This window comes from Dromiciops gliroides, chromosome 3 (assembly GCF_019393635.1).
Source record: "Dromiciops gliroides isolate mDroGli1 chromosome 3, mDroGli1.pri, whole genome shotgun sequence".
NCBI classification, from domain to species: domain Eukaryota; kingdom Metazoa; phylum Chordata; class Mammalia; order Microbiotheria; family Microbiotheriidae; genus Dromiciops; species Dromiciops gliroides.
Genome location: NC_057863.1, coordinates 213,499,322 through 213,514,809, shown reverse-complemented (window position 1 = coordinate 213,514,809; position 15,488 = coordinate 213,499,322). Strand labels below are relative to the sequence as shown.

Below are 15,488 nucleotides of genomic sequence, written 5' to 3'. Positions count from 1 at the left end.
TTTTCCGACATTTTCCTTTATAAAATGCTTTGATCACCATTGGGTTGTGAGGCAAAGTATATTTCAGAACCACAGGGAGGGAGGGATGAAGAGTAGGCAGGTCTCAGAACCACAGGAATGAAGTTGATGGCTTACATAGAGCCAGTATTTCAGGTTCAGATGAGGGGAGGGGGATGTTTCTCCTTACAGTGTTTTCTTTTATGTGCAAAGACTAAATACGTGAGGCCTCCATTTATTCATTGGGAAAGTGAACGCAGGTAGAATTCTGTGACATCAGAGTCATAGAAGGGAGTTCAGAAGTCATTTAGTCTACCTCAAAGCACCTCTGTGATATCTCTCCCAAGCAGTTATCTAGTCACTGCTTGATGACTCCCTCCCAAGGGAGACCATGTCGCTCTTGCTTTTGGTAAGCTTTCATTGTTAGGAAGTTTTTCCTTATATCAGTCCAAACAAAATCTCAGTTAGCAATTTCCACCACTTTTTCCTGGTCCTGCCTTCTGTGACCAAAAAGAACAATGCCAATCCCTAGATACTTGAACACAACTATTATTAGCCATCTAAAGCTGTAAGCTAACATTCCCAGATATGACTTGGTTTCTTGGTTCTTTGGAATCTTGGCTGTCATTCTTTAATGGTCGTCCAGCTTATCGGTGTTCTTCCTAAAGTAAAGTGTGTGTGCAGAACTGACCGTGCAACTTCAGATTTGATCTGATCGCACTGACTAAAGCAGCGCTATCATCTGCCTTCTCCTAGACCTTTTTTGTGTCTTGGATGCCTCTGGGAGCCTGCTAAAGCTTATGGACCCTTTCTCAGAATATTGTTTTTAAATGCATAAAATGAAATACATAGAATTACAAAGGAAAACAAAAAAAGTATTTTTTCTTTCCAACTTCACATACATTGGTGACTCAGAGAACTTTGAAGCCACCAAAATCCTTAGGTCTTTTTTAGATGAGTTGTCATGTAGCCATTACACACTGCCCCCCCCCACACACACCTGACCTTGTGCTTTTTTGAACCCAGGTACTTTAGCCTCCCCCAGGAATTACCATATACAAGTTGACTACTGGTAAATGGGAACTTGGAAGTGAAATTAGCTGGGTGGGATGATTTGGGGAATCCACTGCTAATAAAGCTTTATTATCAGCATCCAGATTGCCCTGTGGGTCATTACACAATAGTTTAATGGTATCCTGGAGCTGAAATGTAAAGCCTTTGTAAAAACCTGGGGCAGGGAGGGGAGTGGGGAGGAAGAGTTCACATTCATTTATAACACTCCTTTTTCCCCCCACCTCTTTTTAGCCAGGGGATCTGTTATACTTCCCCCGAGGGACCATCCATCAAGCTGACACTCCTCCTGGACTAGCCCATTCTACACATGTGACCGTCAGCACCTACCAGAACAAGTAAATACCTTTCCATTCTTCTCACTGCCTCCCATGGTGAAGAACTCCTTGACATGGCCAGTGGTCACCTCCAAAAAAGGGGTAACACGAGTCTAGTGTCTCATATAGGGAGGCAAAGCTCTTCGATAGGATTCTGGTTACTTACGCTCATGTCCAGGGTAAATGCTTTATTGTCTTTAGGTGTGGTTTTTTTTAGCTGAAATAATGGTAGGTCAGACAATAAGAGTATGAGTAACTAAACTTTCTCACAGAAATGTCTTCCAGTCTGAATGTGTGAAGAATGATTGTAAAGGGCAAGCTTAAGTGGGTAAGTGCCAAAGTCTGCATTCTTTGGAACTGAAATATGTCCCTGGCACAATTAGTGATGTCATTTATGGATCTGAGTTTCTTCCTTTAAGACTTTAATTTCTTATATTTGTGGGAAAAGCTAGAAAAACCAGTCACAAGCATGATGTGCTGTGCTTGAATTGTTTTCACAATATCCTTTCAAAACTACATTTGCCTTAGAATGAGGAGTTTTTAACATTTGGTCCATGAACTTAAAAAAAAATTGATAACTATATTTTAGCACAATTGATTTCCTTTGTAATCCCGTGCTTTTTATTTTATGCATTAAAAAAAATTCTAAGGGTCCATAATCCTCACCAGACTGCTGAAGGGGGAGGCTCATGGGGTTAAGAAAGTTAGTGATCTTGTAAATCCAGTTAGCTACTCCCCTGGTTCTTCAGTCCAAACCCTTTTAACTCAGAAGTATACTTCTGAATTAAAGATCACCACCCCCCAGCCCCCACAACACACACACACACACACACACACACACGCACACACATGTACACACACATGCACACACACGCCCCTCACTATCCACAACTAGCAAACCAATCTTACTGTTAGTTTGCATTTATGCTTTCCAAATCTGTGAGATACTGTGTGGTCACATTGAGTCCTGGGCTAATGTTGGTCCCGATTTTGCCTGCGGTGTATTGGTTCTTAAAGTGACAGATGGGTATGAAGCCTGTAGTGGATTTTGGGGTGTTTCTTGTCATCTCCATTGGGTCCCATAAAGCACAGTAAACATCTGTGCTTAAGGTGTGGTGTGTGGATTAATTTTATCCTCTTCAGAGTAAATTCCAGAAGTTATGTCAGTCACAGACTCGGAAAAGGTGTATTGATGACTCCTACTTCTTAGAACCAGTCTGAGTCAATAAATATTTGTCAGCCTTCTACTCTGTACCAGGCACAGTGCCGTACTTTGCCTAAAAGGCTTTGCTTCCTGGTCTGTTGGTGGGAAGCCCTGTAGAGGCAAAGATATTTTTGCAGCTAAAAAGATCTGAACCCGTTTTGGATGTTGAAAGATGCAGTAACCAAAGTGGAGCTGGGTGCGAGGTGAACCTGCTCAGAAAAGGTGATGGGGGTTGTGTGGCTATTTGGGGGAAGGTGAGGAAAATAGATGGGGTGTGACTCTGGGCAAGTCACTTAACTTCTTAGGGATGGAGGCACTTTTCAAGATGAAAGATTGCAAAGAGCCTGCTGAACTACTGATAGCAGGAGCTTCTTTTTAATGGAGGAGTTCCCTGCATCACTAAAACCAATTAATCCATCCACACTTATTAAATACCTACTATGTACCAGGTGTACAGTGCTAAGCACTGGGGATACAAGGAAGAGACAGAAGCAAGGCTCTGCCCTCCCCACAGGGCTAGTCCCAGTTCCTTTTCCTGGGAAAAATTTTGTAAAAATCCTCTTCCATGGCTTTGCTGGCAGTTAAACACCAATGGTCATTTGTTTGGCTGAGAGTCTGAAGACAAGGGAAAGTCATGCTGTGTGTTTCTATGTTGACTTAGTAGTAAGGAGTCTGAAGTCTGCTGGTGACAAGAAAATTTTTTTTTTTTTGCGGGGCAGTGGGGGTTAAGTGACTTGCCCAGGGTCACACAGCTAGTAAGTGTCAAGTGTCTCAGGCTGGATTTGAACTCAGGTACTCCTGAATCCAGGGCTGGTGCTTTACCCACTGCGCCACCTAGCTGCCCAGGAAAAATATTTCTTAAAGAAAAATTGACCCACTAAGAAGTAGCAGTAGTAATTATAACATTTAACTAGCATTTTGAGATTTACAAAGTACTTTATATGTGTGTATTTATGTGTGAGATTATATGTGTATATATGTTGATGTATATGTATGTATATATAGATAGAAAATATAACCTCATTTAATCCTCACGACAACTTTAGCAATAGGTAGGAACCATTATTTTTCCCATGGGCAGCTAGATGGCTCAGTGGATAGAGCACAGGGCCTGGAGTCAGGAAGACTGGGGTTCAAATCCAGCCTCAGACACTAGCTGTGTAAAATGGTAAACCACTCCAATATCCTTGCCAAGAAAACTCCATGGACCATATTGGCATGATACTGTCCGCAGGGTCATAAAGAGTTGGACACTGACTGAAAGACTAAATGTTATTCCTGTTTTATAGAGAAACTGAATCTGAATAAGGCCCAGAGTCACAGAGCTAGCTTCTGTGGCTGGAAATGAACTCAGGTCTCCCTGATTCACTTCCTGTCAAGATTTCTTGCTGCCAGAGTACCGTTTCTTAATCTGACCACATAGGAATTCCAAATTCTCCATGCTGATCAGAGCTAGAGAAAGCATGGATAATTGAAAGCTTCAGATAACCCAGTTTATTCAGGCCTATAGCTTTTACCTTTTCCCACAACAGACATGTTATAAAGCATGCTCATCTGAGTTTCACTTCCTTTTCAAGGTCTAGACCAGATCTTAGAGGAGTATGCCCCTTGTCTGTGAATTAGTCCAAAGAGGGTAATTAGATAGAGGAACAGGAGAACAAAGGACTTTAGGTTGGTTTGCCAAGAAGTTAATACTGTATGTCTCAGTGTTGTAAAGTAGACTGAGTCTGTACATGGGTGGTTAAAAACATTTAACCCAAGACAATACCTTTTGTTTTAAAACTTTTTCTGATTAAGGGAAGACAATTTTTAATGGTTAACATTAGCTACACAGACTAGCAGACATGGTGTTTTCAAAGTATTAATTTACATAGTCACATTGCTCCAAAGTTTGTATGAAATTAAGTTTTTGTTTTAGCACTGTTTTTTCCCTCAGATTTTATGCTGTTAATATCTTAAAATGTAATTGGGAGCATGTCCTGAATTCTATTTTCTAGGAAGTAGTCCTTATGAAAACTGTGTTGTGTTTTGAGGCTTGTTTAATTTTTCTTTGTTCTCATGAATTTCCTGTTTCATGAAAGGATATGATTCATTTCTCCAATAGCTTCCTTCTTTGAACTTATTCAGGGACCAGGGATTGTGGGGAGGAGCATGAGATTTGATGTTATCTTGGGTGAGAGAAAAACATGGTTGGCATTGTATTTTCATCCACAGGTGTATAGTACATTATAAGGCCATATTGAATTCATGGGGTATATAGTCAAATAAGCTTTTAACCCTTGTCATTAATATCATGTATACACGTGTACATTCATGTGCACACATTTTTGTACTAAAAGGACTTCTGGTTTTGTCTGTTGTTCTGCTATATTAAATGATCTTCTCAGAGGGGCTATGGCTAAAATTAACCACCTGAAGTCAATATGGTGATGAGCCTCTCCAGATGGTCTTATTTTTGAAACCTTTCCATCTAGATTTGCTGGGTTGTGTTGGCATAGCCTTTTCAGTAGGACATTGGGGCACACATATATGCACCCATCCACACACATAAACCAGAGCTTCACTTTTCCATGTTCTGTGCCAAACCTTTGGGAACTGTGAATTCTCTCAAAGAAGGGAACTGGAAAGGACCTTTGCGCATTTGTGTATGCATGTGTGTATGTAACTCTTTTTTTCTTTGTGTACTCCAGTTCATGGGGAGACTTTCTTCTGGATGTGATTCCTGGGCTTCTTTTTGATACTGCAAAGAAAGAAGTAAAATTGCGGACTGGCATACCCAGGCAACTGCTTATGGTAAAGAAACTCACAGGGGCAGAGATGGGAAGAAGAAAATCAGTAGACTCAACGTATCAGTGTCAGAACAGAATTTTCAAGGTTGCAGCAACAATGAGGCAGGGTTTCCTTTCTGTTAGTACCTCAGATACTTTCCCGCCAAACTTGTCCCGAGTGAATTACGCCTCTTTATCCTTGTGACCAGAGTAGTATGTAGTATTATAGGATATCTGAGTTATGTGAGTCAAAGAACCAGGGACAGTGACCTAGATGTGGCAAGAAGAGAGCTGTAGCCTTAGTAAGGAGCTATAATTTTGATAAGACTTACTTAGAAGCCTTGGTGGGTAACTGCACATGTATTCCAACCTATATCAATTTGCTTGCCTTCTCAATGAGGGGAGGGGGGAGGAAGGGAAGGAAAGCACTTGGAGCTCAAAATTTTAAAAAACAAATACTAAAAATTTTTACATGTAATTGGGGGAGTTGGGGGGGAGGGGCGGAGAACCTTGATGGGTACTGGTCCAGCCCTCTTGGATCTTTTTTGAACACAAAGGAGTATACCAGGTTTATGTGTATTAATGAATCTGTTCATTTGGGGTTGGAATATACCACATTACTTACAATGTGAGCCAGTCACATTAGGACAAGGACAGGCAGGTGTTTGTCACAAGACAGAGCCAAGTGGATAAACTGAATCTATACAAAAGCCTCGAGGGGACCATCTTCTCAACGTAGATAAAGAATGATCCTTTCTCTCACATAAGTCTCTCTTTCAAAAAGTGTTTATATAAAGGGATACAAGTCACCCTTGGAAACTGTCCCTTTCCTGATGCATGGTCATAACTTTGAATAGATAGGTGGTGAAGTGAAGAGAGGGGCTGGGCCTGGAGTCAGGAAGACTTTCACATCTGGCCTCAGAACACTTATAAGTCGTGTGACCCTGGACAAGTCACTTAACCCAGTTTGCCTCTGTTTCCTCATATGTAAAATGAGCTGGAGAGGAAACTAGACCAGTATCTTGGCCAAGAAAATACCAAGTGGGGTCGCAGAGAGTAGAACGTGACTAAAATAAATGAACTACCACCGGGTAGACGTGCATTTTTGTCCTTAAATATATGCTATGGAACTGGGACTCATATAAGATATTCTTCTTGTTTGGATTCATGACAAAGTTTGTTTCTGTTTTTTTAGCAGGTAGATGGCACGGCTGTTGCAACAAAGAAATTAAGTGGCTTCCTGAGAACTCTTGCAGATCAGTTGGAGGGGACCAGAGACCTGAGATCATCTGAAATGAAGAAGGATTTCATTAGGAGCAGATTGCCACCATACTGTTTGGGGGATGGTTCCAATCTCTCCACCCCAGGTGAAATGTCCTGTTGACTCTTTGGTACCTGACTCAGTTAGATCGTCTTGATGCGTTATTGCAGCTTGTATGGTCTGAGATCTTTGTAGTTAGCATGAGGGGGAAAAAAGAGCACAGGGTCACTGTGGACCTGGGTCATCTCTAGTATCAATGCATTTTGTCTTTTTTTTGTCCTGTTACAATTTTAGGGACAATGTCTGAATACCTGCTATTCCAAAGAATCTCAACTATTATCAGGTAGTATTTTAAGCATTATCCCAACAGTGAATCAAGAGTTATATAGTCGGAACAAATAGGTTACAGCATGTCACCAACAATGACATGATGGATAAATGAAGATCCCTAACTATATATCAATACATTGAGTGAACGTTGCCCCTTCCTCCTTCTCAGAGCTCAAGGAGGATTGATGGAAAGACTTAGGCAAAAGTCACACTGGAGCACAAGGTCTGCATTGATTGCATTCTGCACTTTTGAAGGGAATACCTCATAGCTATGTTGAAATAATTTAGGGACAGCTAGGTGGAGCAGTGGATAAAGCACTGGCCCTGGATTCAGGAGGACCTGAGTTCAAATCTGACCTCAGATACTTGATACTTAGGAGCTGTGTGACCCTGGGCAAGTCATTTAATCCTCATTGCCCCACCTAAATAAAAATAAATACTTAATTTATTCATTGACTAAGCTGGAATCATCCGGAACTTACCAAATAGCCCAGAACCTTTCAGAGAAAATGGGGTTTTTATTTTGTTGTGTTATTTTTCCCTGGGATGGTTTTATTTTTGGAGTTTTTGTTTTTTGAAGTTTTTCTGGCCTTTTTGAGCTCCTGCTATTACAAGGAACTATATATGTTGCTTGTCATTTATCAATGAACAAGACATTCTCATTAGGCCAGAAGTTCTTAATCTGGGAACCATGAACCTGTTGTTTTTTTTTTGTTGTTGTTGTTTTTAATACTTGTTATAACTATATTTCATTGGAATTGGTGTATTTTATGCATTTAATAACATTATTGAGGGGCAGCTGGGTGGTGCAGTGGATAAAGCACTGGCCCTGGATTTAGGAGGACCTGAGTTCAAATCCGGCCTCAGACACACTTACTGTGTGACCTTGGGCAAGTCACTTAACCCTCATTGCCCCACCCCCACCCCCAAAATAACATTATTGAGCCATGCCAAAGGTGGGGTCCATGACAAAAATGGTTAAGAACCCCTCCATTACACCATAATTGTTTAATTCTAATTCTCCCACAGCCCCACAACATCTTGTCTATTGGGACAAGTTTAATTTAGGGAAACAGTAGGTTAATATCTGACTTATTTGAATTAGAATAGGGGAAACAAGGCCATTTGAGGAAATAGTTGGGATCTTCCAAAACAAAACAAATTGGAGAGAAAATGTGAACATTTTTTTGTTTGCATCTTTTATGATCAGTTGTATTCTTAACTAGATTGAATCTGAACCATTTTATTTCTCTTCCTGAATAATGTTTTTCTTTCGATGGGATTTTATTGTAGGTGGAAAGTTCCCCAAATTAAATAGCAGAGTAAGACTTCGATTTAAAGACTACATTGTTATGACAGTGGAGGCAGAGAAGGATACATCTGTGAGTATCAGTGAACTATCACTGTCTACGCTGTGCCTCCCTTCCCCCCCTTCCCCCCCTCCCCCCCTTAGACTCTGTTGGACCCTTACCATGCTTAGGCATCACAACAGGAGTCAGTGTCTTATTTTTAGGTAACTATAACTGGTCAATCCTCAGCTATTCACAGCCTCTGCTTAAGGGATCCTTTTGGTCTAATTCCCTCATTTTATAGATGACATACTCCAACTCATATTGGTAACAAGAGGTGTATTCAGCATTCAAACTGTCCAACATATCCAGGTGCACATGACTCTGGAGTATATTTATACCAATCAGTGGTTCCACAGGATCATGTATTTAGAGCTGAGTAAGACCTTGCAGGTTATCTAATTTAACCTTCTTAACTTTACAGGTGAGGAAACGGGAGCCAAGAGGTAAAATGACTTACCTAAACAAGTAATAAGTAGCAGAGCTAGAACATTTGAGTTCTTAGCAGTTAATTAAGACTTGATATACCTTAAAACTGCAGTCTTCATTCTGACTACCTTTTTACACTTCCCTACTATGAATCAGTCACCTAGATTCAAAATGTGTTACTATTTATTTGCAACTTGGTGGCTTAGCAAGAAGACCTGCATTCAAATCCTACCTCAGACACTAGCATCATGACCCTGGGCAAGTCATTTGTTAGCCTCAATTCCCTATTCTATATAAGGATAGCATCTATAAAGTGCTTTACAATTTTGAACTATTTAAGTTCTAACTATTATTTTTCTCCCTTCTTTTTCCCCATCATATTCAGCCAGTCAGAAAGTTATGTCTGGTCTTGCTAAATATCTTTCAAATCCATCCCTTCTTTCTTTGCCCCCACTGCCACTCCTCCATCTATCTCATAGTAGAAGCACTCTACTGGCCATTGATTGGTCTTTCTGCTTTAGTCTTTTCCTTCTTCATTTCATCCTGTCCATAACTACTAAATTAATTTTTTCTAAAATAGCTTTTCACAACACTCTCTGGTGCAAAACCCTTCTCATGCCTCCTTATTGCCTTCTGACACATACAGAGAACGTGGTCTTGGTGTGATCTTAATGATATTTGAAGACAAAGCTCCTAACCGCTTTACTACTTGAGCAGCAGCACAGTGAGGAGTGGAATTATTTGGAAGGAGTGGAGTAATATGGTCTTTAAGCTTCCTTTCGGGTCTGATTTACTACTTAAGAGGGTACTTGGAACTCAGGACAGTTGCTGAAATAACAGTATTTAAATTTATCATATAATTTACAATTCTGGGTAAAACTAATAAAACCATGATCTGTTTTTATACCAAGTGGCAAATGCTTTTGCAATTCACAGCTAGGAGTCAGAATACCTTAACAAGCAGTTCACTGCTGCATTGTTTTTTTGTTTTGTTTTGTTTTTTTGTTTTTTGCAGGGCAATGAAGGTTAAGTGACTTGCCCAGGGTCACACAGCTAGTAAGTGTCAAGTGTCTGAGGCCAGATTTGAACTCAGGTACTCCTGAATCCAGGGCCAGTGCTTTATCCACTGCACCACCCAGCTGCCCCCTGCATTATTTTTTTTTAAAAAACTTGGTCACTAAGACATATTACCTTTCTGTTAATCAGTTTTTTTGTGGAACAAATCAGGAGGAGTTGCATACAGGTAGACTTAAGTTCCATGTAACAAAAACTTTGTCAGTCCTAGAGCAGAATGGGTTGCCCTAGGAGTTATTGCAATTCCTCTTGCTAGAAGAGAAGGCTAGGCGACTATCAGTTATGTTATAAATTAGATTCTTTTATTAGATCTGAGGTCTTTTCCATCTCTGGCCTACTGTGAAAACTGCAAATTCTTGTTGTTAGAAAATGTAAAGTACCTCCTGCATAACCTTAAAAAAGTCCTACATAAGAAATTTCAAACCATGCAAATTAATCCATTCAGAAGATGTGTAAAGTTGTAGCATCCACTCCTGAAGCTACTCAAAAGAAAGTATTTAGCTTCTTGCAAAGCCACCCCTTCTAAATCTAAGAGCTTGCCTAACCTTGTTTTTATAGCTCTTTCTTCCTTCTGGCTCTGATGTTTTTCTAGTCATCTACCTTTTGCTTTCAGCTGGCTTACTCTAACTTTTCTCATACTTGTCTCCTTGTAGATAATGTTTTCCCCATTTCTTTCTCTTTAAATACTTCAGGTTCACATAACAAAACCCTTTCTCAATCATGAAATCTTCCACTTCCAGCCAAATTGTCTTTCTGTTAATTTACGTCTTATAACTTAGCTTTCCATGCATATATAATTGTGTATCTTTTATCTTCCTACCTAAATGGTATGATTCCATAGAGAGAACGACAGATAAGTAATGGAAAACCCATGTGTTCAACGTAATGTAGAAAGCTAAAGAAAAACTCCTGCGGAGAACTTTTGGGAGAATATGGACTCACAAGTTGCAGAAGTATGTATGTTTGAGGTCTATGTGCCCTTCAGAGAATATACTGACAATAATGAGATCACAGATCCACTGAAGTTATAGTTTTGCATTTTTCACTAAATGAGATATTCTCTTTCTGCCAAATGAGTGAAGCTTTAAAATATGTAGACATTCATCTGTAGTAGTTTTGAACCAAAACTTTTAATGCTATGTTAGCACTGCAAATTTTGTAGCTAGTGACTTTTCTCTCTTTTTAAGGATGAGACTCAAGAACAAATGGTTTACATCTATCATTCTTTGAGGAATAAGCGGGAGACACACATGATGTTTGGAAATGACAATGAAATGGCAGAGGTTTGTTTCTACCAAACTGAATGAATACACTTTTTTGCGAGTCTGGTTGATAAAAATGGTAGCGTTTTGAAGTTATTGTTGCTTTTCAAGTAGTTTTACTTATTATTAGTTGATTGGCAATAGCACAGCTTTCTTTACACCATTGTTTCTCAAACGTTCCTTCAGAAAATCTTAATGGCATTAAGCTATATAGAAACGGCTATCCATTCCTCCAGTTTGGCAGAAGGTCATAGACTTTGTGCTAGAAAAGTCTTCTAGTTCAGCTCTTTCATTTTATGGAGAAAGCTGATGCTCAGAGATATAAGTCCTTTCACTCTTGGGCCTCTTTCCTTTCACATTAAGCTCTAACTTCTTCAGGGGCAAAGTATAGGACACAATCCTTCACTTTATCTCCAACATACAAGATCCTTCCCTGTACCTTGTGATATACTTATAGAAACAGGCCAAAGTACCCATTCTTAAAGAGCTCATTGAACTTACCATTTTTTTGTTCCATCTGTATGTTTTATACTCATGAGTGTTTAGTAGCCAAATTAGTTACTTCCATGAGTTCGACTGAAATGTGATCTTGTCATTTAAGTTTGATAATATCCCAAGACTGATTCAAAAAGGATTTTTTAGCCTTTTCTATAGGGTATGAAATAATAAGGGGCAAATGAATAATGCAAAGAGATCACTGCAAAAGAATTTTTATCATAGAATCTAGGGTTGAAAAGGATTGTAGATTTTCAAGATGAAGAAATCCAGCTTCCTTTCCCTTTTATCATAACCCTTTCCCTACTGTTAGAAATTCTCTACCTTAGACCACTAATACTTCTGAAGCTTTACAGTGGTTAACTCTTGGGAGGTTTATAGGATGAATGAGGGAAGAGACAATGAAGTAATGAGAATTTGTTATATTTGGTCATGGTAGTCATTGGCAATTTTGACAATCAGTATAGTAGACATAGTATTGTACTTCCTAAGTCATGATTGTTACCTAGGGAAATACTGAATGGCCATTATCATTCATATGTATTATTTTTATGTCTCTCTCCCTTTTGGTCTCTATTTTCATGCATGTTCCGGCAGAGAGAAGCAATATCTTGCATTGAGAGTTGCCATACCTCTCTCTGAAGGACATCAGCCCTGGCCCCTGGCCATCTTCTAGCTGTCTCACAATAACACTGAAATTTCCTCATAGACGACCACGCTTCTGTGGAACAGTTTGGGAAATGTTAACCATCTGTGTTTTGGGTTTTTTTCCCCTTTTCAGGCTCTTGGACTTCGCTTTCCTTTATCTCATATGGATGCCCTGAAACAGCTCTGGAATTCTGAAATTATTTCTGTTAAGGAACTGAAACTTAATACAGATGCAGAGAAAGAAAGCCTGGTGTTAGCACTCTGGACTGAATGCCTAATGGAAGTAATCTAGTGCCTTTGCCTAGTCACTGCTTCCTATAAAAGGGTAAAACAATTTTCCACTTACTTAATAAAGAATCATTTGCTATCTTTGCTTAGGCCACTTATATATCCACGTGGAAAAGTGTCTTACTTTCTGCCTTATCTTCCAGCCAAATCTTCATCCTGTTTTAGGAAAAAGGTCCATTTAAGACAGTTTATTTTAAACTACCATGAGAACCAAGATCAGTTTTCAAGGTATTTGGAATAGGAATATAATGAGTAGGTGTTAAGGTAAGGCTATATTAGCCAAGAGGAGAAAAACAGCACCTGCCCCAGCTTTGCTAAATGTAAGATTTAGGTGGCCAGGCCTGGCCCCTAAAACAGTACTTGTGTACTAATTTATTTGGCCACCTTTATTTTCAGAAAGGGGCCTTTAAAAAGTGAAGAAACCACATCTGTGTATGACAAGTTTACTTTATTTAATCCAGTGTTGTAAAAAAAAAAAAAGCACAACTCTGATTTCTTTTCAATTTAAATGTGGTACCTGGCCTTGTTCTTTGGATATAGTAACTTTTTAAAGACCACCCGACTTGTTGCTCTAAAAAGAAATTCCTTAAAACAATTTGAGAAGAAAACTTTAAAAAAAAATCTAGTTTTTACAATAAAAATATACAGGTTTCTTGTATGTGTACACAAGGAAGGCTTCCATTAAAAATTTTAAAGCCTTCAATTACTCCTGTTACATACAGTTCCATTAAATAACACTGGCACAGCAATGAGATGCATTCACATCAATGGGTCCATTGGAATTTTTACAAATGCTTCTTGAAGGAGCCAAGACGACAAAAAAAATCCTGTCTCTTTAAAGTTCTAAATACCAAACAAAGAGTAAGTCTTAAATATTTACATTGAAAAAATCAGGTTACTATAAAATTCAGAACAACAGATCTAAGTCTGAATTTAACTTATTTACTGTTAATTTACATTCTAAAGTGCAAGGAGGTTGATATTTTAAAAATATCACTGGAATTTCATTTGAGTCTCTATATATATAAAAATAGAGAAGGTGTTTTCATATGCTTTCTGGCAAGAAACTTGGGGTACTTCAATGCATTTTAAAATCCAGCTCAGAATAAATTATTTTAAAGTCAGGTGGAAAAAATACCTTAATGATTCACTAGGACAGTGAAAAGGTGGAAACAATTACTGAAATATACAAAGATTATTATTTTCTACCTGATTTTGCTGATTGCCTGTTTAGCTCCTTAAAATGTTTTATAGAAGAATGAGGGGTTGAGGGTAACTAAGGAGGCTGTCATTTAAAGAAATCTGCTTAACCTATATTTTAGAAAATTAACTGGTTTTGGTCCAGGCTTAAAACATAACTTTGCTTTAATTTCAAACTAACATTGCAGCTTCATACTGTTTCAGGTAGACAGTAATAATTTGATTTGCCTTACTTATTTGGGAAGGAGTTCTCAAATACCATGTGGGCAAATGTAAAGTAAGGAGAGAAAGAACACTAACTTCAAAACAAAACTGAGCCTGAATTTAATGCATCTGGGATCAGTAAATACTAATTAGATCCATAGTGCCTTTTTTTCCATAGTATTTAAATGGAATTGCCTTTTCTATCCAAAGGGCTTCATTCTTGTCATCTGTGCTTTTTCAAAAATAGAAGGAATCCATCCTTTAAAAGGAATAGCATCATGCTGTTGAGCAACAGGAGCTATCACATACAGAGTTGTGCTTTTAATCCTGGAAGAGTTGAGGGTTCTTCTTTTAGTCACTCCCAAAGGGCTAGTTGCTTTGTGTAACCTAGTGCTTTAGGTATCAAAAAAGGTAATGTTTTAGAAGGTGGGCTTCACTACTTTTCAGCTAACCTCTGAAAACTCCTCAGTTCTTACTCGCCGCTCTGATTCTGACAAAAGTAGAACTTGGCCTGTATAGTTCCCCATGATATAGAAATATATACACACACACACAATCATATACTATTTAGTCTTTAGTGTAGTCATTCTGTGGTAGTTATTAATAGCATAAGTGGAATGACAACTCTTTGAGAACATTAACCTTTATAGCAACAATGCAAATTTGAGCCTGGCTAGCCAAAGCTTGAAGGACTTTTTTGCTTATTGTATCGGATAACTTTCTAGGAAAAAATGGTATAGAGTGATGCACAGTATACACTGTGCCCCCAACCAGCATCCCCATCCAGAAACATCATCACAAGAAGGAAAGGTGAGCGTAAAAAGAAGAGGGTGTATCACAGGAATCCAAGCAATCGATCATCTCAGTGACAGAAAGCTTCTAGAGGTTTATGTAGAAACTGGCAAAAATGTTTTAACTCCACCTGGCTTCTCCATGACTAAAAGGCCATGGTTTAGGAATCCATGTCCATAAACAGATGAAAGAAACATGAAAACAAGTTCATTATCTGTTTATGTTCCAGTGGCCCGTGACTTTGGGAGCTTCCTTTTTCACATGCTTAAGACAATGAGGGAAACAGGTCCACCTTCCTTAGCTCCTCTTAGTGATGATGGTGATTTCATTCACAATATTTCAATGTCCCACTGCTGTGAAGGTTCCCCCTCCAGAGGCTGGTTTATTATTATATGGGTCTTATCGCAATAATTTCCTCCTAAAACAGGGAAAAAAACAAGTTGTTTAACTCTGGATGTAATTGTAACTTACAAAGGGCTGTGAAACAGGAAAATCTAGACTATTTCAATCAAGTTTAAAAAAAAAAAGAGAAGAGCAGGAGCAGGAGCACTGAGTCTTGATGTAATAGTGAGGATAAAACCAACAGTGTGTTTCCATGAGAATACTGTGTTTCGGTGTCAGGTACTCAAAGTCTGCTTTCCATACTTTAAAATAAAAAGACATTAGCTGTAGTCAAAAGGAATTATAAGGCAGAAATAGAGAAGGTGTTTTGAGAAACTGGAGGGATATTTCTTTTTTTCGAAACAAGAATAAAATTAATTCTTTGGCTTATGGGGCATAGCAATTGTGACAGGCCATG

General features: G+C 38.8%; 2 protein-coding genes across 2 annotated transcripts in view; one reads left to right on the top strand and one right to left on the bottom strand.

Moving 5' to 3' along the window:
- RIOX2 (ribosomal oxygenase 2) overlaps positions 1 to 12,580 on the top strand; it is a 61,262-nt gene extending 48,682 nt beyond the window's left edge. Inside the window, 6 exon segments of the mRNA XM_043993432.1 lie at positions 1,303 to 1,406; positions 5,280 to 5,382; positions 6,553 to 6,724; positions 8,242 to 8,330; positions 10,988 to 11,083; positions 12,339 to 12,580. Coding sequence (XP_043849367.1) covers positions 1,303 to 1,406; positions 5,280 to 5,382; positions 6,553 to 6,724; positions 8,242 to 8,330; positions 10,988 to 11,083; positions 12,339 to 12,497 — 723 coding nt within the window. The 3' untranslated portion in view covers positions 12,498 to 12,580.
- Positions 12,441 to 15,488, bottom strand: part of CRYBG3 (crystallin beta-gamma domain containing 3) — a 144,018-nt gene continuing 140,970 nt past the window's right edge. The window contains exon 22 of the mRNA XM_043997303.1: positions 12,441 to 15,107. Coding sequence (XP_043853238.1) covers positions 15,019 to 15,107 — 89 coding nt within the window. The 3' untranslated portion in view covers positions 12,441 to 15,018. The remainder of the gene's footprint in view (positions 15,108 to 15,488) is intronic.